The 24,884-nt window shown below is 44.5% G+C and overlaps 2 protein-coding genes and 1 non-coding gene across 3 annotated transcripts in view; all 3 read left to right on the top strand.

The window, feature by feature from the left end:
- The window catches only part of dennd2b (DENN domain containing 2B), a 34,718-nt gene extending 29,050 nt beyond the window's left edge, over window positions 1-5,668 (top strand). Inside the window, 6 exon segments of the mRNA XM_018688577.2 lie at window positions 1,589-1,766; window positions 2,540-2,581; window positions 2,855-2,966; window positions 4,311-4,550; window positions 4,657-4,743; window positions 5,147-5,668. Coding sequence (XP_018544093.1) covers window positions 1,589-1,766; window positions 2,540-2,581; window positions 2,855-2,966; window positions 4,311-4,550; window positions 4,657-4,743; window positions 5,147-5,181 — 694 coding nt within the window. The 3' untranslated portion in view covers window positions 5,182-5,668.
- Window positions 3,211-3,282, top strand: trnae-uuc (transfer RNA glutamic acid (anticodon UUC)). Its single transcript has one exon. It is a non-coding gene; the product is annotated as a tRNA-Glu (tRNA).
- An 826-nt stretch (window positions 5,669-6,494) lies between the features above and the next one.
- trim66 (tripartite motif containing 66) lies at window positions 6,495-23,104 on the top strand. Its single transcript, XM_018688591.2, has 18 exons — window positions 6,495-6,973; window positions 9,701-9,924; window positions 10,721-10,931; window positions 12,677-12,806; window positions 13,132-13,248; window positions 13,541-13,655; window positions 13,929-14,075; window positions 14,624-14,741; window positions 14,880-15,619; window positions 17,791-17,997; window positions 18,699-18,828; window positions 18,921-19,002; window positions 19,095-19,275; window positions 19,456-20,339; window positions 20,429-20,552; window positions 20,680-20,754; window positions 21,185-21,337; window positions 21,462-23,104. The coding sequence occupies exons 2-18, from the start codon at window positions 9,916-9,918 to the stop codon at window positions 21,696-21,698; spliced, it is 3,660 nt and encodes a 1,219-aa protein (XP_018544107.1). The 5' UTR covers window positions 6,495-6,973; window positions 9,701-9,915; the 3' UTR covers window positions 21,699-23,104.
- The last annotated feature ends 1,780 nt before the right edge of the window (window positions 23,105-24,884 follow it).

A 24,884-nucleotide genomic window follows, 5' to 3' on the forward strand; every position in this document is an offset into this window, starting at 1 on the left:
TGTCCCTCTCTCTTTCCAGAGTTGAGTGGCAACCTCTGGTGGTGCAGAGTGTTTTCATTGCAAGTTCATCCTCTCCCCTGGGTGTGCGGTCGGGGAACGAGTGTAATTGATCCTTTTGGTATCAGTGGTGTGTAGGGCCGCGTGTAGCCTGTGGCGAGGGTTTTTCTGAGATCTGTGCCCCATCACTCCCTGTTGGAACTCGTCAAACCCAGGAGACGGGATCTGGTAGGAATTATCAAGCCCTCCTCAGGCAAATGGAAATCAGACCGGCCAAAGCAAAGCTGCTGCAAGTGCTTCATGTTATGAGTGAACTGGAAAAGACCTAAAAAAGACCGAGCTGCTGTGGTTGTTGTAGTCTTTGGGTTTTCGCTGGTGTAATTCTATTTTACCCCGTCAAGAAAACACATTTTTAATCTTGGCAATTTGACTCATGGGAAGTTAAGATGAAAAGGCCTGTGGCAAACATGAAGACTGTGGAGACGTTTGTGGGAGTTTGTCTGATTTTACCTCAGCACAGTGATGATGGCGCTGATTTCAGTTCTCTGTACGTTGAGTCAGTAAAGTCTCTGTGAATGAGGTCATGTAACAGGGAGTTAACGTCTGTTTACTTGGATGTTCCGGCCGCTGTTGATGACAACGACCACAGAAAACATTCCTCATTAAAAGTGTATGTATCTCAACTGGGGTGCGTTTGCATACCACGTTTGATCCCTGGTCTTGTTCTTGATCCATACTGATTTAGTGCTTCTCCCTCTGTGTGTGTGTGTGTGTGATTGGACCCACAGTTTATTTTCACTCTCTTTGTGTACATGGACCGGACAGTATGTAGAGGACAGAGGGGAGGAGGGTCAGCCACTGTCAACAAGCGACGGATCGTGAGAAAGACGGGCTGCTATTTGTGATCTCCATGTTATACCACAGCTGTCGAAGTCAAACCGAATTGGTTCTTTTTGGGTATTGCGTCAACAAGCCTCCAGCTTAACTACAGCAACATGTCAGAGTCACGCCACCCCTGCAGACAGAGCAGAGTAATGTCACAGTAATGCCTTTTTATTGGGCTCAGCCTTTATCGTTGTGGTTTGTGGTGGACGGGGTTAAACTCCTGAGTGGGAGAGGTGGAAGTGCCAGAGATGAAAGAATTTGTTTGTCCAGAAGTTGTCGTATTTGTCGGAGTGTTAGAGGCGTCTGCTTGATCCTGCTGTAACTCAGATGAGCTGCGGGAAGAACAAAGTGTCAGAGCCAGAGCACATAGCTGTGCTGTTCTGCCTCATATAAAAGTAACTGTTTCAGGGAAAAGAGGATCACATAGTCGTTTAACTGAGAGGGAAAGAGCTTAGAGATGGAAATACAGTTTGTGCTCTTATGCTTCAGTATGCAGCCCAGTTATAGATTTAATGAGAGTGATTTAAACATCTTGAAAAAGCAGCGTATATGTTTTTCTGCACCACCCACCGCCCCTCTGTCAGCTTCACTATCAACTCCAACATCTGCCCTGTTTGGTTTGATCTGGTGTGGCCTGTTCAGGATGTTGTTATGTCAGTGTGAAAGTGATTGATGGAGTGTGTGTTTCTTTCCCTCTCATCATCAGTACTCTGTCCAGCTGCATGCACGCAGTGGTGGCTCTGCTCTACCCATTCTCCTGGCAACACACCTTCATCCCTGTGCTGCCAGGGTCCATGCTGGACATCGTCTGCTGTCCCACCCCCTTCCTGGTCGGGCTGCTGTCCAGCTCGATGCCTAAACTGAAAGAGTTGCCTGTAGAAGAGGTGAGTTCATCGTCTCGTTGTCCCTGTCGGTTCTGTCTCTGTCTCTTTGTTCTCGTCTTTCTCCGGTTGAAGCCTGTTTCTCGGAGGAGAAGGTATTAGTGTCTCGGCTGATAAATTACAACAACAGAACAGATTTCCATGATAAACTGACTCATTGTTGCTGCCTCTTGTTATATCAGGGAACCAGCCAGGTGACTTCCAACTAAGAGAGAGGAATTTTTTTATTGTCCAGTAGGGGGCAGTGGAACAAGCTGCAGACACAACACCGACATGTTCTCAGGAAGCTGTTATGTTGTCAGAAAACAAGTGTTTATTTACACCACTGAAAAACTTTTTTCAACAAAAATGGTAAAACATGTTTCAGCTCCTCAGATGTAAATATCAACCATCTGTGGGTTTTGAACCGTCGGATCAAAAAAAAAAAAAAAAAAAAAACATTTTAAAAAGTCGCTTGTGATGGACTTTTTTTTGCTAACACTTCAGTTTTGGCTCAGAATAAAAGAAACCCAGTGAAGTATTGTCCTTTTATTACTGCAGCTTCGGTTTATCTCGGTGTTGTCTATGTGTCCACCTCCCACTCAGACCGAGAGGTGACGAGCAGTCAACAATATCTACTGAGCTCTGACTGACTCCTGAAGACATTTCTTCAACAACCTGTTTAAGAAATGTGTTCAGTGTCTGTGTCTGTTGTGAAGGTGATGGTTCTTCATTATGTGCAGACACACAGCAGCTCTACCTGAGGAATGATCTGCTTCTCTCTCTTTTTTTCTCAGGCTTTAATGGTCGACCTCGGAACCGACCGATTCATCCGACAGGTTCGTCTGTGAGCTTACGATTCATTTGTTTTAAAGCTAGCAAACATCAGCCATCAGAGGTTACTGGTGGATCCAATAAGCAGTGAATGTCCCGACTGTTTTCTGCTGAGTTTTGTTCAACTTTTCATTTGTAAGAAGAAAACTGTTCTGTCGTCTTTCTTTAAACAGGGTTGTAAAACATGTGGTTTGTTCGGTAAATCTGAGCCTTTGAAACGTGCTCTCCAAACGTTGCTGTTTATCGCTGGTGACTGCAGTGTTTTTGATTGTTTATAGATGGACGACGAGGCCTCGCTGTTGCCGCGGAAACTTCAAGCGGCTCTTGAGCAAGCGCTGGAGCAGAGGAATGACATCATCAATCAGGACTCTGACAGCGAGTCAGACGAAGGTGAATAAACGACAAATCATCTCTGCTGCTCAGGACAGATGTTTGTCTTTACATGTTTGGTGCCTGTCTCTGCGCAGGTGAGTCTCACCTGCTCAGGTCACACAGGGTTTCTGGTGATGACAGGTGGGAGCTGAGCTGACCGGTGTGTGCTCCTCACACCAGCTAGAAAAAGAAAGTCACTTTCAGTCCAAGTGTTTTCCCTTTTCTGTTCTTGAAAGTCTGTGGGTTCATATCTGCATGTAGCTCCCATATGGTCTAGCGGTTAGGATTCCTGGTTTTCACCCAGGCGGCCCGGGTTCGACTCCCGGTATGGGAACTGGACTTTTATGAAGGTTTACCCCCAGGGGAGCAATGATAGATTTAGTGCCTTATAAAGTTACAAAATGCTTCACAGCACATGAATATGAACGCTCAGACAATAATACAGGAAACCTTACATGTTGGATATGATTGTTAATAAGCAGGAGCAGCAGCTAACACTGTGTTTGTGTTACATCTGCTGCATGTCAGTCACAACCTGTTCTCACTAATGTGCCAACCAAAGCAAGTCACTTGTGCAACCTCCTGTCTGTCAGATGAAGCTCGACTTCACTCAGTTACTGCTCCACACAGCAGCCGTCTGATCCTCCTGAGCTGAGCTCGGTGCCTGTTATTTACTGCACCACTCAGCTGATGAGACAGGACAGTAAGAAACACTGAATAATACGCTGTGATCATCATCGATCATCATGTTGGAAATGAGTAAAAACTCAGTCATGGTGGATTTGTCCTTTAATGACTCTTGGTGAGGCGCCACAGTTACAGTTCTGGTTGTACCGGTCTTGAGGATTTCAGTTTTCCTGCAATATTTACTGAGAGTCGTCGTGTTTGGTTTCAGGCAGATTTCTTTTTCACACTGTTTTTTTTAAATCAGAAACTTCAGAGTTGTAATGTTCAGTCTTTTCTCCAGCCGTGAAGATCTGCGAGCTCTGTGAGTTTGCTCAGATTTTCCAGTAGCTTGAGTCTGCTTCTATACTTTAGTTTACTGTGACAGCACCAAAGCAAGAGGAACAGAAGTAATAAAGCGGCAACCACATTATTATTATTTCCTATTTTGTGGTTAATTGAATCCAAGTTGATTTGACCAAGAGTTATGGGATGTGTCCTTGAATCTCCACACAGTTAACAATAGCTGTGGGTAAACTTATGTCACTGTGAGCGTTGAGCCAAACCATGTATTCTCCTTTAATATGACACTCTGGCTGTTTCTGAGGAACAGGCCAAACAATGTGACGTGTCTGTTTTATCACTTCATTGTAAGTAAAGTGAACAGCTGAACTCAGAGCTTCTCGTCTGTGTCCACAGAGTATAACTCCCTGAACAGCCTGGTGTCAGAGGCCTTCATCCGCTTCTTCCTGGAGACCATCGGACATTACTCCCTGTTCATCACTCAGAACGAGCGTGGAGAACGCGTTTTCCAAAGAGAGGCCTTCCGCAAGTCTGTGGCGTCGAAAAGCATCCGTCGTTTCCTCGGTGTCTTCATGGAGTCTCAGATGTTTGCAGGGTTCATTCAGGATCGAGAGCTGAGGAAGACCCGGGCTAAAGGTGTTGGTTCACTTCTCTCCTCCCCTGTGTTCTGTGTCTGGAGATACTGTACCAATACTGACCTCTAGTGGCTGAAAGTGTTCTCACCGCCTCCCTGTTGTCCCAGGTCTGTTCGAGCAGAGGGTGGATCAGTATCTGGAGGAGCTCCCAGACACAGAGCAGAGCGGAGTCAACAAGTTCCTCAAAGGCCTCGGTGAGTTCGAGGTCCAGCCTGCTCTCAGAGTTCTCCTCCTCTGTCCACACTTTAACTCTAGCACAGCAGACATCATGAAGCTAATAACTGTCCAGGTTTCTCTGTGCTCACCTGAAGTCTCAGAGTAAAGCTACGAACAAACAGGATTTTGTAACATCAGAGCAAATATCAAAGTGTTTTCTGGCAACTTTTCCAGCTGTGATGTGGAAACTTGAATCCATGTTGTGTCCAGTAGTCAAACATTTGAACAGTACTTGTGTCTTTATAGATTTTTCAGTGAGGGAGGAGCAGATGTACGTTTACTAACTGCAGAAAAACCATAAATTATTATCCACAGTAGGACATAACCTGAGTTCAGTTCATCCTCTCAGATGATTTAATGGTTTTGTTTTATTGTTTTCAGGGAATAAAATGAAGTTTCTCCACAAAAAGAACTGAGAGGAACTCCTCCTCCTCCTCCTCCTCCTCCTCCTCCTCCTCCTGCTCCTGTTTTCAGGACGTCTCAAGTCTCTGCATCATGATGATTCTCACCTTTTTGTCTCCATTTTTTTTAATGTAAACATGTACATATTATTTCACTGTAAACTGGCTGTGACACTCTTCAGTGTGTGTTTATAGTATCTTATGAGATAGTGATAGCAGGACGGTACACAGCGAGCGAGCTGCAGAGGAACCACTGATGTCCAGGTGTGTGTGTGAAGAGTGTTATCAGAGTGTGTGAGTGTATGTGACTCGATATGGGCATAGATGTACAGTTCATATGTATTCATTCTGCATTATTTCACCACAGTGTCGTCCTCTGTTTAAGGAGTGGAAAACCTATTGGAAAACTGTACATGCACCAAGACGATGAAGAAAGTGATTGTAACTCTTCATGGAGTCTTTTGCAATCTTTTATTAAAAACAGTAGTTAAAATGCTTCAAATGCTCGAGTGTCCAGTGTCGACTTTACCAGTAACATACATGTTAAATCTTTAGGTTGCCATCATTTCTCTGTTCTTATTTTCAGACAGAAACTGAATGTGATCCTTTTCCTGACGCATCGACCAATATTATCAGCAAGGACAGATCAGATCAGAGGTCTGTTAGAACTTTGTTTGTTGTCTCCTGAAAACCAAGGCCCGCAGCGCTCAGATCTCACATCTGGAAACAGAAATACAATCATAAAATCACTCTTTTTACCTCTCACATCTCAATGACAGCTTCCCCCAGAGCTCGGCGTTAGGAGGAGCTGCTAAGATCCCAGAAGGCACAGTTAGTCTAGCACCAGCTACCACATGCTGCTGCTAACCTAATTACGTCTGTGCACATCACTCCGGTGGCTGTCACTGCCATGCTGTTATTAGCTCTCCTAACTGAGAGGCTCACTGTTGACTCCAGACGCCATATTACTTTACCTCTGCTTGTGTTCTTTATAGCAATTAAGGGTGACATTTGTTGTAAAGTAATGTGTTGTGTGCTCGGAGATGAAGCTGCAGAGAACAGAGGAAGAAGAATTCAGAGCCTTTAAATGATCTGTTAGAAGTCAAATCATGAAGTATTCAGAACATTCAGAATACAGAAGCTGCTCTGTATTTATATCCCAGCTGCTTCCACTGGAACTGCATCATGAGAATATAAACTTTATTGATGAGTAAAGGCAAAACATTTGAATTCATTAAACATTTTAATTAAAAATGAGCAGAATTAGTTTGTCTGATGTAAAACATAACAATAGAACACAGGACATTACACTGAACATACATTTTATTATTTAAAATATCATTTTGTGTCGACTGATACAGCAACGTAAATATTTGCGTGGTTTAAATCTCATGTTTTTGGAGCAGATATGTTTACAGCGAGACTTTAAACTACCAAACAGTCTGTAATATATTCGACAGTATGACAGTGGCAGGTCCTGATGTGCGGGTTGATGATGATCTGAGTGTTGCTGATACAGTGGATTACTCTGCTTAAATGTCTGATGCTTGTTTTCTCTCATCGTGTTGTTGTTGTTGTTGTTGTTGTGTGATCGCGCTGCAGCAGCACTGATGTTCCCCACACTGTCACTCTGTAAACTTCATCCTGTCTTCTCTCACTACCGCTTTGAGAAACGTCAGAAGTGTTGCATGAGCACGAACATAAAATCTCACGATTAACTGCGAGACTTGGAATCTCCAAAATTTTGGCCGGGCCAAAGAGCGACATCCGATGGGGAGGATCGGCTGTGGGAGATGCACGGGTTAAGGTAAAAAAAAAAAAAAGAAAAAGAAAAAGGAAACTCTCTCCGGACAGACGCTGCTGCACACCTGACATGACTGACGGGCCGACACAAGTTGACTTTCTCGTCAGACAGTCTCGTTTCCAGCGGAGCGAAAACAGCACTCTCACATCCTCACGCGCGCTGACACGCTGATGTTTACCTGATAGGATGTTTAGCACGAGCCGTGCGATTCACGAGCGCAATTAATGTCGCACACAGCGCGGTTTGTAGATGCACCGACCGCACACCAAACTGCCCGTGCGCTGACTTTGGGTTTGCGGGTTGTTCTCTTGTTGTGCTGTGGATTGCAGCGCGATGCCATGACAGGGGCGTAATCTCCTGCGCACTTTCTAAAAAATAGTATCACGGGGAGTCAGTGATGCGCTGGAGGTGAGGCTGCCGCTGCAGAGGCAGGCTGAGGCTCAGGCTGCGGGGGCAGGTAGTTCTCTGCAGTTTGACTGACGGGCTCATTAAAGTGCTGTCACACCTGACACATCCATGAACAGATGGAACAGGTAGACAAACGTGTCACATGCCAGAAGGAAATCACCGCAACCCTCAGATTCCCACAGCTCCATCCAGTGAGGAATAAACCTGAATGACTTCAGCATGGTGCTCAAACAGGGGTTTATTGTTGGTTTACAGGCAGGGTCATAGTGTTTGTTAGAGATGAAGCCAGTAACAGAGACATCAGGTCACACACCGGTGAAGTTAAAGCTCCTGGAAACTTCAGTCTAAAATGTGACAGGCAGTTGAATTTTTAGTGAACTTTTGCTGATCTGTGATTTTGGGTTCTACAAATAAACCTGACCTCCTCTAAATAAAGACTGCACTCAGGCAGTGATAAGGATTGTAGAGTCTCTGAGTGCAGGCCCACCCACTGATGAAGTGTTTGAGATTGTTGTTTTCACCCTCATTCATTCATGAATTAGTCTTAATATATTCTGTAAGTTCTGTTTTAAAACCTCGTCTTGTTGTGATTAAAATAAAATTCAAATTTAAAGAAATTTAGTCAAAAAAAAAATCAGCCTTTTGAGATCATTATTGGACAAATGACTGGACAATATTTGGTGCTTTAAACAGACTGAAGCCTTAATTTGTCAGAGCTGTCAGCTTTTTTGGACGTTTGCTGCCCCCTAGAGGCCAATTAATTGTAAACAGCCAGGTGGTGTTAGAGGTGTTACAAGAAGAATTTATTATAGCACTTTGAATTAAAACAATGAGGGTTGTTCCAAAGAAAGTTTTAAGATTAGAGATAGCAGTTGTGAGAGAGTGGGGTGTGGATCGTTTTACTGCAGCTGCATGGTGAGATCACATCAGCTGTAGCGGTTCAAGCGCCACATGTTGAGAAGATAAACATAATTGTGCAAATATCTCTTCACAGTGTCATCTCAGTGTGAAGCTGCAGCAACTTAACTGGCATTTTAACCAAAGGGGAACTCCATCAGTGAGTCAGAGCTCTCTGGTCATTTCAGCTATATTTGATAAACAGTTTTTTTTAAAGATTTATTTGATAAACTGAAGGTAAGTGAGGATGTTTCTTTGCAGAACAGAAGATAATTCATTTGAGGAGATTAACAGTGGAAAAAGCAGCTGGAGATAATCTTGCTTTCTCTGCAATCTCATCACCTCAGCGTTAATAGATGTTGCTTAGGGAGTGCTTTCAAAGGAGAGATAACTGCACAGGTTTCTATTATTGTGACATCTCTGGAGATGGCATGCGTATCTAGTGCCGGGCTTCACTTAGCAGGGCAGGGAAGCTGGCAGGAGGTTTCAGATAAATGCCGCGGAGGTGCAGTGGAAGCAAGAGTTTGCGGTTTGAAAATGCTCCTGAGCTGATTGAACAAGAGGCAGGGTGTACTACAACTGACTAATTGTGTTTCAAATTGGGTCTTTGAGCGCACGATGGGGAATGGGATTGCTCTGAGCTCCCCACTGAAGCACCCAAGGATGAGAAAGTTGTCAGATTTGTAGGTCAGGCTGCAGGGGTTGTTGTTAGGCAGACTCGCTCTCAGCTCCAGATGTCACATTGGTTTGATTCTGGGCTATATGTGATGCTGAGTCTGTTTCAGCGTTGCCCTGTTCGCAGTTCCCTTTTTTCAACTTTCATATCATCTTGCAATTGTTTCTTTCTCACATAATGTATTTTTATATCGTCTCTCTCTTCTTTGTCTACAGTCGGCTCCTTCTCTCTCCTCTTACTTTCCTTGTGCTGTCGTGTTAAAATCTTAATTGATTTCACGGTGTAAGAGGTAATTGCAGGAGTATCCTAGTCCCATCTGGAGCTTATCAGAGCCTGACCCGGATTTGGTGTGCTACGTTAGCGTGTAGCTCCGCTGGGATCTGTCCCCTCCTCGTGCTGACAAAGGGAAGAAGGCCACAGCCGGCCCAGCCCAGCCCAACACAACCAGAGCCCAGCATCACCTCATCCTGCCTCACACCGCCTGCTCCAAAGAACTTAAAGTTGCTTACATTACAATTTCTCCCTCCTCCCTCATTGTAGGTCACTTGGTCTTCCTTCTTCCATTTTGGAAAGGGCTTCCGGGGATATTTTGCCCTACAAAAAAATAATTATCTTATCTCCCTAATTCCCAATTATTATGCACAGGCTTATTTAAGAAAAAGGATTAGATTTTCTCTCCTTTTTTTTTGTGGCTGCACCAGCGAGCAGGGGGATGAATTTGAACGTGACACTCCTCTCCTCTGCTGCAGAGAGGGGGTCCTACACATGGATGAACCTGGGGGGAGGAGAGAGCAACACTGAGGCTGTCATGTAAGCCGTCTCCTCTGGGGCCACCTCTCGGTGCGCGCTGCTTCCTGCCTTAGGTAGAAGCGTCAGTGTTGCTGCTGCTGAAGCGTCAGACTGCTCGCTCTCTTCTCTCTCCCTCCCACTAAGAAGGCAACTGCTCTACTCTCAAAGCGCTGAAATGGAGAAGGTAAGGGGTTTCTTTTACTGGTGTTTCCTGTCTTGTCTGACACAGCCAGAGATGTAATTCATCAGGACATTGTTTCTGTTTGTGCAGCAGAGTCTCTGAGTTTACACTGTTGATCCTGTGGTTGAACCCCTTAAGGGCAGTTGGAGGCCTTTTCTGTGCAGAGTTGGCACGATTCCTATGTTTGTGTTGCTCTCCTCCCAAAGCCAAAAGATATCAGGAATACCCCTGCCACTGTCTTTGGACCAGGCACAAGGTTTTAAAACTGGATTTGGTCCCGAGGCGCTGCTCGCTGTTCCTAAATTGGTAGGAAAGGTCAACTGCAGAGGATGAATTTCTCCACAGGGATTAATAAAGTATTAGCTGCACTGAGCATCGTCTGTCCAGATTTCAGTCGACATCTTTTGTGCTCAAATCAGCTGCAAACACAAGAGACCAAGAGGAGTTTTATCATGTTTTTTTAAAAATAAGAAAACAGTCAAAGTGCCTAATTTAAATGACATTTAAATATGAATTGATGTTATTATGATATTAGTGTGTTTAAGTGATGATGCTGTAGCACAGGTTTAGTTTTCTTCTCGAGGAGCTCACTCATATAACTGAATGCCTCTGAGACATTTGCAAACATGTGAACAAATAACAGCTCTTGGAAGTGTGATATAGTGCGAAGTAAAGCAGCAACACAAATATTTTTGACATATGCCACCTCATGTTTTTATCACACAGCCTCTGTGTGTGTGTGTGTGTGTGTGTTTATATATTCTAAACAGAAGAGTTTTTCTTCCTTTGTGTGTCTCAGAGCTGCTCAGAGTGCTCAGAGCCGACACTTGCACAGAGTCTGTGTACACTCTGCAACAAGTGGTTATGTTACCAGTGCACAGATGTGCATCAGCATCAGAGACTTCCCGCCACTTCCCAGTACATAGACCTGCACCAGCAGAAGCCCAGTGCCACCCAGTGTCCTGACCTGCACCAGAGAGGCTCCAGCTCCCTGCCCCCCACTGGACAAGGCAAGATATTTACATGCTGTATTTCCACCTCCTGGACCGGTATGACAGATTATTAGTGGGGCCACACAGTCTGTGTCTCTCTCTGTCATCTGAAAAACCTGTTTAGGCTTCTTTGTTTTCCTTTTCTGTGCACTGTTTGTTAATCATGTCTCAGTAGAAACCACTGCAATGAATAATGCATGACAGGGAGGGTGGCTGATGATAGTTCCTGGAGATCCTTGTGTTTTATTACACCTTTCTTTAACACGTGGCCCAGATTCCGTTTAATTTTTGCTAATATTAGTGCGTTGCTATTTAAAGACCCTCGAGTCGGCCCGGCAGGTCCGCTGCCAGCTGCTTTTGCAGGTCTGCATTGCACAGGTTGTCAAATCATAACGAGCAGATCCCAGTCACCTTTATTGTGATGTGGGAGGGTTAGTGTTTTGCTTGTTGTGTACTTGTGTGAGAAAAGCTGTGTGACTGCGCTGACAGACAGGATGTGGTCAGTCAGATCGGGTTGATGCACACAGGGTGATGCTCAGCTCAACCACAGAGATGTGTGATGATGATGTGCAGCAGGAGGGGGGTTGGCTGAGGTGAGATGGCCAGCAGAGAGCAGCACGGCGTTCATTAGCATTATCCAGCTATTGTTAGATCAATGTTCTATGGGCCAACAGTTTTTACAGTGACCTATATAGAAATATGTGAGAGATGTTTTTGAGAGTGTGAATTAATATGTGTGTGTGGGTGGGTGTGTGTGTGTGTGTGTGTGTTGCTGTGGTGCATCAGAGGCTGATTAGACAGTTTAACTTTTTAATAAAGTATTGGATGAAATAATTGAGAACAATAATGGAGCAAAAACTACCAAAGTCAGAGTCTCAGCTGAGAGGACAGAGCTCATCCAGAGTCTGACAGAGGCAGATATTCACATTTAAAGAAGAGGACCAATTCACCATTCAACCCTGACTGATAAAAGCAAAAATACATCAGAGAAAAGTTCATCACTATGTTACTGAGGAACTGAGGTCAACACATCTAACAGATGTATTTCAGCTCCTGTGTTAGATAGAACAGATTACTCTGCTTCTCACATGTTGTATAACTATAATGAAAAGACACAGAGCACTCTTTAGCTCAGTCACACTGCGACCTCAAGTTGAAACCAATTTACCACAGTTCTGTTGTTTGTGTGCAGGTGAGCGATCTTTAATCAAATAACACATAACTCACCACATGTTTTTACCTCCTCCTGTTCTCTCTGTGGGACTCTGTGTTTAATACATTCTGGCAAACTTTCTGCCTAGATTCACTGCGATGGTTCACTGATCAAATATTAACCATTTGTTGTATCTCAGGCAGACCTCTCCTGACACGGGGCGGGTGTTAAAACCAACAGTTTAACATTCTTGGAAACAACACTTAGATGTTCCTTCTCTAACCAGAGTGTTAGATTAATACCTCTCTAAGTATGGGTTGTGTGACTAATGCCAGCAGCAAGTTAGCTTAGCATAAAAACTCTAGCCTGGCTCTGTTGGCAACAAGATGACAAAATCCTCCTTCCCTGCTCAAATAAGATTAAAATAGTTGATCATTTGATAAGTTCAGTGCCTGGCAGACGACACTGTCGTGGTTTGTTCTCGCCAAATACTTTCTCAGCTTTTGTTAAAATGCTGCACGCTGCCAGCATTCTTCAAGCTGTGGGTGTGAACTGCTTGTCGACTGTTGCTAATACTCCTTGCCCCCCCCCCCCCCTGTCTGTCTCTTAGGCCCGGGGTCGTATCCTTGTCCTCTCCTAATGTGCCACTCTCACAGACAGGAGCCCTTGGAACTGTTTTGTGAGTCATGTGACCTTCTGTGCTGTAGCAGCTGTCACCTGTCCTCCCACAAAAACCACAGGTCAGTCCTCAGATGCACTGCACAAGGACACTGCAGAGAAGGGCTAAACCGCAGGTTAAAAAACTTCCTCTGAGCAGCAACACTCTTTAACTGCCTTGTCACTTTTATCATCTGCATCTCCATACTCTACCCTTGGCCCGCCTAATACACATTAAGTATTCATACGCTTTTGTTTTCTGTGATGTTACAGTACAGTTGCTGCCTCTAAGGTCACCTGCATAATGTCGAGTCCCCGGGGGAAACAAATTTAATTCTGGTGTTCCACATGCCCAAAGAATAAATTAGTGAACTTTCTGTCTGGTGCTGTGATCTCTCGTGTGTTCAGGGTGGTGCAGATCGGGAAGGCCCTGCAGGATCAGCAGTGGCTGTTTGAGAGCCTGATGGTGCAGGTGGAGGAGAGGAGGTCTGCGGTAGAGAACAACGCCAAACAGATAGAGGGCAGGTTGGTTTAGACGCACACAGTCCCAGGGAGGCGATTTTAAATAGATCGTAGTGAATTTTGTAGAATTTCGATCGTAGAAAATCTGAATAGCCCAAATCAATTAGAATAGTCCCGACATGAAATCTTCATATCGTTCCATGTCTAGTCTCAAGTCTGAGGATCTGCCACAAATAGTCAGAAATGTAACAGAGTGAAGCGAAGCAAACTAATGCATAAATTAATGTCTGAGATGCTGCTGCTTTCCTCTTCTGCCAGGACGGAGCCATTTATTTTCTCTTTTCTGTCTTTGTAGACTTCATGGAGTAAAGATTGCACACAGGAAGGCAGAGAACCAGATTAAAATGGCAAAGATGATTATGATGAACGAGCTTAACAAACGAGCCAACCTATTAATAGAGCAACTGGAGGTAATTACTTTCTCTTTCTTTCTCTCCTTCTTATCGTTCAGCCAGCCGTGAGTTTACAGGCAAGGAATCTGTAACCGCCGTGATGTAATCAGTCCAGAAAGCAGGCGAACGAGAGCCCGTAATAATATGTCAAAGCTGCTTAAGCCAACATCTCAGGAACCACATCTGTCAGAAAACGAGTCACTGAGTTCGAGTCCAGCCATGATGCTCTTTCTCTCTCTGTGTGACGGTAATTACACGGAGCTGACTGTGTTTTTATGGGCGTCTTCCTAGAAAATCACGGAGGACTTCCAGCAGCGTCTGGAGGACCAGCTGCAGGGGGCGATAGAGATGTGTGGCCAGCTGGACCACGTTCAGAAGTTCATCACCTGGGCTACGACCCACCACTGCAGAGGCCCGGTGCTCTTCAGCAGGGCTCTGGTACGCTGGCAGGACAGTCAACATATGTCCTCTGTCTCACTGTAACACACACAGTCCTGTGAGGAATTAGTAATTAATTACTGTGAGTGAGTAGAATAATGAGTTTGATGCCTTTTTTTATCTTCTCTCACCCGCTCACATGTATATTTAAAGGGGAACTCCACCAATTATTCATATAAAGGTCAGTTTACTCGTCACAGCGATTACTGCTCCGCCAGTGAAAACAGTTGTACGCTGTCCTCTGAGTCTCTGGAGGAGCTTTGTTACAGTAACACTGAGAAAATAACTGATCATCAGCCGATTTATTTTGGCTCAGAAACTGCAAACTCTAAACTGAGCCTGCGCTCTGAACGGGCAGTGTGGAGTTTGAAAGATGCAGGGAGACGAGAAAAAACTCAGGATATCTTTGCCTCTTTGAATCAGTTATTCTGGAAATTTGTCTCTGGTGATGGAAGTGCACATTTAATTTTGGTAGCATTACCACTGTGGTAATCATGTGGAGAAATGCATCCCAGTCCTCACACACACAATGTATATTTTTGCTGCAGATTTCACTCCAGATGCAGCAACTGCTCGAGCCGTCGCTGCACTCAGACTCCTGGAGTCCTGTCAAGATCAAATTCAACTGGGACGCCAGTTACTGGATGAAGCAGATTTCCTCTTTAGGTAATTTAAATGTAAATGAACATGGAAATAAGCTGGATTCACTGAGCTTTTACTTTTACTACACATAAAACATCCATTTTATTAATATACTGTTGTTTTTATGCATAAGACATGTTATCTTCCTGTGCTGCTCTGCAGGCCAGCTGACTGTTGAAGGGGGGAACTGCACCTATCCTCAGGGTCTGGGTTGCTCCAGTGTTATGAGGCCTCAGCCCGTCACCTGCTTGGCTCTGCCTCCTGTGTTTCACAGAGGACGAGAGCCAGGCTGCGGGTACCAGGCCTGTTGTGAGCCCCAGATGTGTTGCCTGCATGGCCTTCCCCCTCAGCAAGATCTGCCCGGTCTGGACAAAAGCCAGCTGGAAGCCACGCTTTATAACTCCAGCTGTGTTCAGCCTGCTCTTATCTCCGGCTCCCTGCACCAGAGCCAGCAGCTCCAGAGGTGCTGGGACACAGAGAGCTCCTCGCACTGTCCCCCCCCTTCATCGCCCGTCCTGATCATGGGACCCATCCAGCGCAACTGCGGCCGAGGATCTACGTCCCAGCCGCGAGCTGCCGACCCCCGACCTCACTCTCAGTCCAAGTCTTATCTTTCTTATCACCAACACCAGAGAGAGGCTCAGCGGAGCGCAGAGCGCAGCAGACCAGGCCAACGCCAGAGGAAGCTGTCGATCAGCCACACAGCTGTGGACAGCAGAGATGTGATGAGTGAGGAGAGATACAGAGCGGAGGGGAGCTGTGGTCAAACGGCAGCGGCTGAATGCAGAGATGTGGAGCTGCAGCAGGTCAGGAGGGAGCAGAGTCCTGTCCAGCAGCAGCAGCAGCAGCAGCAGCAGAGGACCAGACCTGCACTGACGCTCAGAGACCACAGGGACAGCAGGGTGAGAGATTCAATTAAGAATAGAACCTGACTCATATTGTGGTGTTTTTTTTTTTTTATAACCGCAGCACTAATTTAAATCTTCACATTTTCAAGATGTTGCTGAAACAACAGTCTCTTGTAAATACAGTAGCAGTTAACAAATCTCACCACAAGATCTGTTCAGTAGCTGATACCGGCCTTTTCCATCATATCACACAATCTTCTTGTGCAGAGGGAGTTTCCTAGCTGTCGCTGAATTGTTAATGTTGTAATATTTCTGAGTACTTTAAGGACTTCTCGTCTGCGTCGGCTCCAAAGTTGAACTGAAACAGCAGTTGACAAAGTCATTTCTCACCATAAGCTCTCAGTCGCATCTCCTGATAAAAATTACATCAGGTTCACTTGACCATGAAATAACTTGACTTGCACAAATGACAGAAATGTATGTGATAAAGTCCGTGAGCAAATCTTGACTCATGAAATCTAAGAGACAACTGTGCATGGAACTTACAGATACAAATGCTGCTAACCATGACAACATCACCAGTATTAGAACTGTGAGAGCTGTGGATGTTATTTGAGAATTTGGTGCATTTGTCTCTGATCAACATCTAAGTTGAGATCAAAGCAGGACGTGTGGTGGGATTTTCTGCATCTCAGTCTTCGGTTTTTCATTTCACACGTGGTTCTGCAATGTTTCTATCGTTAAAACAAATTTTTAACCCAACTAACAACTCATGACATGGTAAACCACACAGCGCTGTTTTTACACACCTCTTGAAAACCACAACGCATTGGTCAGAGTCAGGTCTGTTTCCTTTAGAACACAGATGTTCAAACACCCAGAAAAACACAAAGAACAAACAGACAAAGGCAACAAAGACCAGTTCAAAGGTGACATTATATCATGAAGTGACATTTAGTCGAACAGGAGGAAAATGTTGTATATGTGGGAGTGTGTTACTGTATGTTTTTAAAATAGTGAAGTCAAACTGAAGGCAGTATTCAGTTTTAATTAATATCCATAAATGACTGAAACTAAAAGAAACTGTGTTCATTTTAATGCCAGAATGATCACTTCCCAGAGTTGACAGCTAGCCTGAAAACAGATGGTGCAACAGAAACCTGCTCCTGCTTTTATGAAGAAAGGCTGATGGGAAAACAAAGAGCTGCTCTGACAATTAAAGCTGAGCTGTTTTCTTCATAGCAACGCGTCCTAAAATGCAGGAGAGCGCTCTTCATCAAAGTCACACTTGATGCCAGAGGGTTGAGCAGCCACATAATCACCTCTCTAAAAATTCTCAAGATGCGTGACCACAAGCACAAAGATATATTATTTTTACGTTTTCAAGTCACAGCCTCTGAAAGCGACATAAAACCACTTGGGCGCAGTCATTTATGTACTTAACCTGTCATTAATGAGTCACTGAGGGAATAGCAGGAGTTTGAGTCTAGCTCTGGTTTGCACTCTGAGATAAATTCCTGCACCCCCGCCGCATCGTTCCAGAGAGAAGGATTATAGTCTATTTTCCTCCACAGCCTGAATCCTGCATACCTCTCCCGAGGGGCACGGATCAGGTAAGTGTTTTAATCGCATGATTCTTAGGAGCACGTGCTCGGTGTCAGCCTGGCCTGAATATGTATGATGGCGCGCTAGAAAAAGAAAAAAAAGAAAGAAGAGGGACGTGTTAAAAAAAACCTGGTGTTAAATGGTTTGCCAGCGCCCCTGCTTACATTAGCTGAAGACACAGCCGAGGTTTTTAAAGGGGCTTTTCAGGACGCTTGCATTAGTTAAATTTTAATATAAGAGAGAGGGTGAGAGTGATGGTGGTTTAATCAAAGGGCCACACTGAACCCCTGATGGTGAATTTACATATGATAATTGGTGTTGTAACCAAACCTTTCATTCTCTCTACAATAAGAGTAATCTATGCAGCTGTGTGAGCCGCTCTCCGTGTTTGAGTTGTTTTGAATCCGTCCCAGAATAAGCTCTGAGTGATGTTTTTGTTCATTTACTGCGTCTGTGTGTGTGCGCGTCCACGTGTGGCACTCAAGGTTGTTTCCACCTCACACGTCCCTCTCCTTCTACCTCTCCCCTCTGCTGTTAATGGAACGAACAGGTGCATCTGTGCATGTGATCTAGCTTGAAAAACTGCACTCAGTTTTCTCTGTTTGTGTTTCCTCTGACAGAGATCTACGTCCCTGGAGGTGTCGGTGACAGCCCACGACAATGTATCTGACGCACAGAGCAGCAGGCTCAGCCCGAGTTCAGCGTGCACGAGGAGGAAGAGACGCTCCCAGAGCATCCCGGCAGAGCTGGCAGCGCCATCCACCAGCCCCTGTGCTGAAAGGCCCACAGGATACGCTCACAGCCTGGAGGCAGGAGCTGCAAATAAGGTAACCCTGCATCAGAATATAATCACACATGAGCGGAGGCTCTGCTGCCAGATACAATAGAAGTGATCACAGTCAGGACAGGCATTTTCCACATGTCAGCTCTGGCAGTACTGTTGTCTCCTGTCAAACAATATTCCACAAAAAATGAATATATTAACTCTAAAACTAACTTGGACTAAGGGATCAGTCTCAGTTTCAGCAGTAGTATCTGTTCTGGAGCTTTCAGTCACATGGAGCTGCTCGTTTGTTGTGAAGGTTTTTCATTCACATTAAAAAAGAAAAAATGAAAATTTCACAACTACACTTCTGTGACAACTGAGCAGCTCCACCTCCCAGACCAGAGCCGCCACTCTGTGAGTTTGTTTTCTCAACTGCTGCTCTCGAGGTCGGTGAAATTTTAACCGTGGCTTTGAAGCCAACGGCTTTAATTGTGATCCAGACACATATTGTATTACACTTCCAGTTTTGGCAGTATGCATATTTTAAAGGGGAGGGCGATTGATTTTACACATCAAAGTCTGTTTACAGGTCTCAGAGAGTACAACTGCATAGGAAAAAAGTTGTATTAAGCCTGCTGGGGCTTCAGAGGGAGTTTTAAATTGCCTCAGCTACAAGTTTGAAAATGAAAAAACACTACGCCACACTAATAAGGCAGCGTTCCCTCACAGTCTGTGTTTACATGACGCTTGTGTTGTTCTCAGTATGCAGGTATGGATCCCAGACAGAGGAGAGCGTCAGATGGAGTGCTTTGTGTTGTCAAGGAAACTTCGTCTGACATGGCCCCAACCACAGGACACCACTCTCCTCTGCTGTCCTATAAGACAGAGCCAGGTGCTGGAGAGATGCTATTACTATTTCTCATATCCTCAAATATACAAAACACAAAGATTGTGCTCATCATCTCTCTCACTCTTTCTTTTTAGATCATTCTTTTACTTATGTAAATGAAGAGATTGATTATGAGGCCAAGGAGAAATGTAGGATGTCAAGAAACGGCCACAGCAGGTGTGAAACAGCTGTCGAGTCAAACATCTGTCTGTGCACAAGTCAAGAAAATAAGGTAAAGTTTTTAAACTTGTTCTCTGCCTGCCTCACAGAGATGTTCAGAAGGACTCCGAAAGGCCCAGGGTTCCTGTGGTTTGCTTAGAGCGTCTCAAAATACTCGTCTCTCAGCTCCCCCCACATGGACGACGGCAGAGTGACCCTTTACCCGCCAGCACCACGGAGAAGAGCGAGACTCTCCCACAGCAGAGAGCCTGGCCTGATGCAGTGCCTCAAGTATGTCTCATTCTTTTCATACAGCAGAGAAAAACACAGAGGCAGTCACAGGACAGAACATTTTCAAAGTAAAAGTCTTGCTGGTTCACGTCCCTGAGAACAGAAAATGAGACTGATATCAATGTGTTACTTTAGCTTAATTCTTTTTATATTTTCTCCTCTCCTCTGTTGTGAACACAGGAAGTAGCAGGAGGCTCTGAGACCAGGAGGGCCGCCCTCTCCCTTACAGTGCCACCGTTTGCTGCAGAGCAACAGACTCGTACTCAGTCCACACAGTCGACCGGCAGTGATGTTGATAACAAAGGGGAATTGAGCATTCATAAAGCATCCACACCTCCCTCCACAGACCCTAAATATGTGCCACAGAGTTACTCTGCACTGGAGCTGGACTCTGACTCTGATCCTAGATCAGTCTCAGAAGATGCAGTTGTTTCTCGGGTCGATCCACAGGTCGACTCAGATGCATCACCAGACTCTGACCCAAATACAGAGTCTTCGTCTGAGGCTGAGCTCGAATGTCTGGCTGAGCAGAAATCAGTGGCTGCAGGAGAGATGGGGCTCTGTGCTGAAACTGACCTCGCAGGGGAGTCAGAGCCGAGTCTTGAATACGAGGCAGACCCAGAATCAGATGCAGGAGCGGGATCAGAGGATGGCCAAGGACTGGATGCAGAGTCAGGCGATGCTGAAACAGAGTCTGACATCCAGCCTGAATATGATCCTGGTTTTCAGGCCGAGACTGATTCTAACGTCGTGTCCGATCAGCCTCCAGACTCTCAGGGCTCTGCGGAGTCTGAGCTCGAAGTCGAATCTGAGCCTGAGCTGACGGCTGACGACCCACAGCCGCTTCGCTCTGACCTGGAAGACGAGGCCCACGTTGGACCTGGTCAGAGGCCGCTCCTGATCGCAAACCCTGTGGAAGTCCAGGCCGAGCAGGACGACACAGAGATGGAGAACGAGGACTTCTGTGCTGTGTGTCTGATTGGAGGAGAGCTGCTGTGCTGCGACCGCTGTCCAAAAGTCTTTCATCTGTCCTGCCACATCCCGTCTCTGCTCAGCTTCCCCTCGTAAGCTTCTTACACTGTCACATTACTACACATTCTTCTCTCCCCTCCTGTCAGACTGTTAATCTGATGCCGTTTGTTGTCCCGTTCAGAGGTGACTGGGTGTGCAGCCTGTGCAGAGATGTCGAGCAGCCAGAGGTCGACTACGACTGTGAGAACGAGAGAACATCTGGAGAACACAAAGTGGTGCATGGACTGTCTGCATGTGACCAGAGAGTAGGTCATCTCATTAGCCGCATTAATGATAATGATGGCTGCTGGTTTTGGACTTGTGTGTGTGTGTGTGTGTGTGCTCCTTCTCCTGCATCTCTAACAACAGTCTTTCATGTTTGGCCGACTGCAGAAATGTGAGCGGCTGACTCTTCTGATCCTCAGCAACATCCTGAGTGCTCCCTTCCACGAGCCCGTCAGTCCACTTGTGAGTGATTACACTTTTATTATACTTACAGGTCCTCATGTTTTGCTCTGACTGCTGCTATTTGTGTGAGGATCACACATCAGGATATGAGAAATGAATGATTGTACCACAGTTTCAGTCTCTGTTTCAGAATCGTTACACCCCTAATGCTTACAGCAGCTGGCAGTCGTCTTCTTCTCTGTCTTTGCCGGTGCTTCACAGCATGTCAAACTGTCAAACAGCTGAAAAGATTAAAACTGCTGGCAGAGATGCACAGAGTTTTGCCATGCATCTGGCTTCCTGCACACACGGAGAACATGATAAATGGGGACCCACTCGTCCCTGCTCTTGAGTGCAGTTATGGAGCGTTTATCTGCTGCATTTTGAAGTGAAACTGGAATGAATGGGTGGATGGTTTAAAAGTCTTAAATGTCACTGCTTTTTCATGCAGGCTCGTCATTACTACCAGATCATCAAGAGACCAATGGACCTGTCTGTAATCAGAGCCAGACTCAATAAGAAGAACACTCGACATTACAGCTGTCCTGATCAGTTTGTTGCTGATGTTTTTCTCATGTTCCACAACTGTGCAAAGTTCAATTATGTAAGCTGAAAACGGATATCTTGTATGTGTAGATTTAAAGTTCAAATAATAAATATCATCATCATCATCAGTAGTTCACAGGCATTCATCTGAGTGTAATTGCTCTTCCTCTCTCTGACCACAGCCTGACTCTGAGGTGGCCCAGGCCGGCCGCAGCCTCGAGGCGTTCTTCGTTTCCAAGCTGAGGGAAGTTTTCCCAGACAGAGTTTTCCCTGCGGCCGAGGTGGACTCTGACAGCGACGAGTACGACGAGGCCTACAGAACCGCCGAGAGCGGTTTCCCCTGGCCGGAGAGGAGGGAGCAGTGCCACAGGAAGAGGAAGAGGAGACATTCTCTCAAGTCAAGGAGATATCACTTCTAACTGAGGTGAATGGAGCGCAGCCATGGACACAGCTATGCTGTGTTTGTGTGTAATTATACTGTTTTTATTGAGCAGCCTGTGACGCTGTAACAGTGTTTCCATTCTGTAATCTGAGAGGAGCCCTGCTCGGGGTTTGCAGGATCACAGTACTGCCATCCGATGGCAGCTGAACATATTTTATCATTCCTGCAGACTTCAACTGATCAGAGGAGCAGGAAGAGTGAAAAGGTTTAGCTTACGTAATATATGCTTCACATTTGGAATCATACAGAGTTTGTTGAGTTGCTCCTGCTTAAAACGAGTTATAGTAGTGCGGCGATGCTGTCGTTGTTTCTGTGTCATATTTTTGGACGTTGATGATTTGCCCCGATGCACTGGAAATTACTTACTGTGTTTACATTTAGACCTCCTAAAATCACAAACCTTATGTTATATGCTATGTATACTGTACAAAGAGGATGCTGTAGTTGGATGTTCATTAATCTCACTTTTTTAGGTGAATCTAGCCCTCATTATACACAGCACTTTGAAACTTTGATATTAGTAAATTCAGCATATTCGTAAATGTTCACCATATTTATACATGTGTAACTGTACAGAATTTATTTTACTATATCTGTCATTTTAACTACTAAATGATTGCAGGCAATTATCATAGGTTTGATTATTGATATAATTATGTGTCTTGGTAGCTTTTTTTGAAAAGCAGCAGCAAATCATATTAACTTTGTCTTTTTAATCAGAGCGATACAGAATGTCAGTGAAAGCACCGTAACCAGTGTTAGAGCTCAATAAGGCATATTTCATGTTGGTCAGAGGATTTAATATCTAGATCAAACCACCCGAGAAAATTTAAATTTTGCATTTAACCAGTTAAGTTTGTGTAACATTTCTGTTTCACCTGTGTTTCAGCAAAACGTGGTTGTCCTCTAATATCTAAATATCTCAGGCTTAAGGAGAATGTAAGGTATTGATATCATTCAGTATGGATTATTTTAAAAACGTCCTCGCTTTGTAGAGCCACTCTGTAGAGAGGAAATATGTAATTTTCTAATACGCACTGTTGTAGCGCATTTCCTGTTTTTAAATATACTTTACTTGCTTCCTGCTGCTTAAGATAGACTTTCCTTGACTTTTACAGTAATTAATGCACAAATTATTGTCTGTATCTTCTTCTCAAGAGTAGTGAATATACAACATACCTGTATGTAATGGTACTTCCTTTTAAACCAATAGATGTAATAATATTTCCTATTGTATGAGGGAAGACTGATAAACTATAGTTACTGTCACTGTTTGATGAGAACAATGGTTCTTTTTTTCATTTTTTTTACTGTAACGGTCAACAGTACATGCACATATATCAATATCAATAAAATGCATTCAAGAGAATATATTTAAAATTATTTTCCATCCGCTATTATTAATCACTATAAGTTACCGGAGGTGAACAAAAGAAAAGGAGAATGTGTTTTGTCAGCACAGATGAATCATTTACACCAGTTTACTGTAAATATTCATCCAATGTTTGAAGCCAGCACTCAATGTGTACTACAGCCATTTATGGTTGGACTATATATACAGAGATATATATAGAGAGAGATATGACATATTCTCACAGATAATTTCCACTAAATGAATCGCAGCACTATAAGATGTCTTCAGATCTTTAAGCCGGATGTTGCAGGTTTGGGGGACGACGATGAATAAAACATGAATTTTTGCTGCCTGTGAAAATATCTGATGAGGTCCATCTTCTCCTTTAATTTCACTGTCTTCTCTGATTAAACTTGTGATAGTGATGATTGAAATATCCCATGCCAATCTCCCTCTCTGAGGTAGAGTAATCATTGTGCTGGACGACAGAACGTGGTTTGGATCTCTGAGAGGTGAGAAACAACAGAGGCCACGCTGGGACCTGTTACTGTAAGGAGCTGCAGAAGGTTTGTGCACATTTCATGGAAAACTGTCAAACACAATGGACCAGTAGCATGTTTAATGGTTTTATAGATAATGGTAAAAAATATAGTAAATAACACAGTTAACAAAACTGCATCTCTACAGCTTCCCCCCTTAAATTAAGGTCATTTCAGTGAAGGAGAATGGCAGAGGTACTGATGATTGATTTATTTAAGGCTGCTACAATACAATACAACACTGACCACCACATATTGATTTTCTAACTTTTTACTATTTCAAATGTTAAAAACCTTATTTCATTGTAGAGCTGCATGCAGCCCTTTGATTTGCTCAGTCACTCCTTGCCCTGTCTCTCTGACAGCAGACCCATCGGTCAAAGGGCCCTGGTCCTGAGGACGTACAAAGACAGTCTGGAAATAAACCATTTCAGAAGTCTTGAGGTTGTTTGTCTGATCCTTAGGGCAACACTGAAAACTCAGCATCCAAAATGAAGACTGCAAAGCTTTTGGGAAACCTTGTTTAAAGGTCTGATTCAAGGAGTAAGAAAGCCTGTAGAAAGACTGAAAGGTCCCAGAAAACAAAAGCATTCCTGTGGCTCTCAGGGTGAAGTGGCTTTTGATAGTTTTTGAGATTGGGCATGTTCAAGCCTGACTCTATTTTAAAGGCTGATGTCCAAAGGGAAGACTAAAAGAGCTCTTAGAAAAACTGCCTCAAGTGAGTTTTGTCCAGCTGCTCAAGCTGTTAAGATGCACCTCATAAATTCAGAGATTGTAGGTACAATCCTCAGGCAGCTTGTTGAAGTTTTTAAGGCTGGTGTACAAGGGCAAGGTCTGAAAAGTTTAGAGGAAGACAGTCCAAACATTTAACCAAATGGCTCAACTGGCGTTTTTTCTGCCGTTGGCTTTCGTGTGTTTTCATTGGCTGCGTCGTGTGTCGTCATCGGTCATGACCTTGTGGGCGGAGCCCTGAGAGGCAGAGAGGCGGAGAAACGAAGCCGGAAAACAGATTTAAACCAACATGAGAGCTGTTGCCTCTGTTTGTCAGTACTGTGAGAAAACTGGATTACTGAAGAAGCCTGCATACTAAAGCAAGCTTTGGAGCTGCTTTTTGTCGAACGAGTGAAGATGGACGCTGAACACGGCACGAAGGTAAGGCTAAGGAGCGAACTAACTAGCGGCTAGCATTAGCATTTGCGTTAGCGGGTAGCGTTAGCATTAGCCTTCTCTTTTATTTACATATTTTGACTATATTTCCATTTTCAGTCAT

Source organism: Lates calcarifer, linkage group LG2, assembly GCF_001640805.2.
Source record: "Lates calcarifer isolate ASB-BC8 linkage group LG2, TLL_Latcal_v3, whole genome shotgun sequence".
NCBI lineage: Eukaryota > Metazoa > Chordata > Actinopteri > Centropomidae > Lates > Lates calcarifer.

Bases quoted from the DNA above. Each gene is read 5' to 3' on its own strand.
- trim66 (XM_018688591.2), top strand. The intron at 13,656-13,928 runs GTAATTACTTTC...GCGTCTTCCTAG, and splicing joins TATTAATAGAGCAACTGGAG to AAAATCACGGAGGACTTCCA. The intron at 15,620-17,790 runs GTGAGAGATTCA...TTCCTCTGACAG, and splicing joins GAGACCACAGGGACAGCAGG to AGATCTACGTCCCTGGAGGT.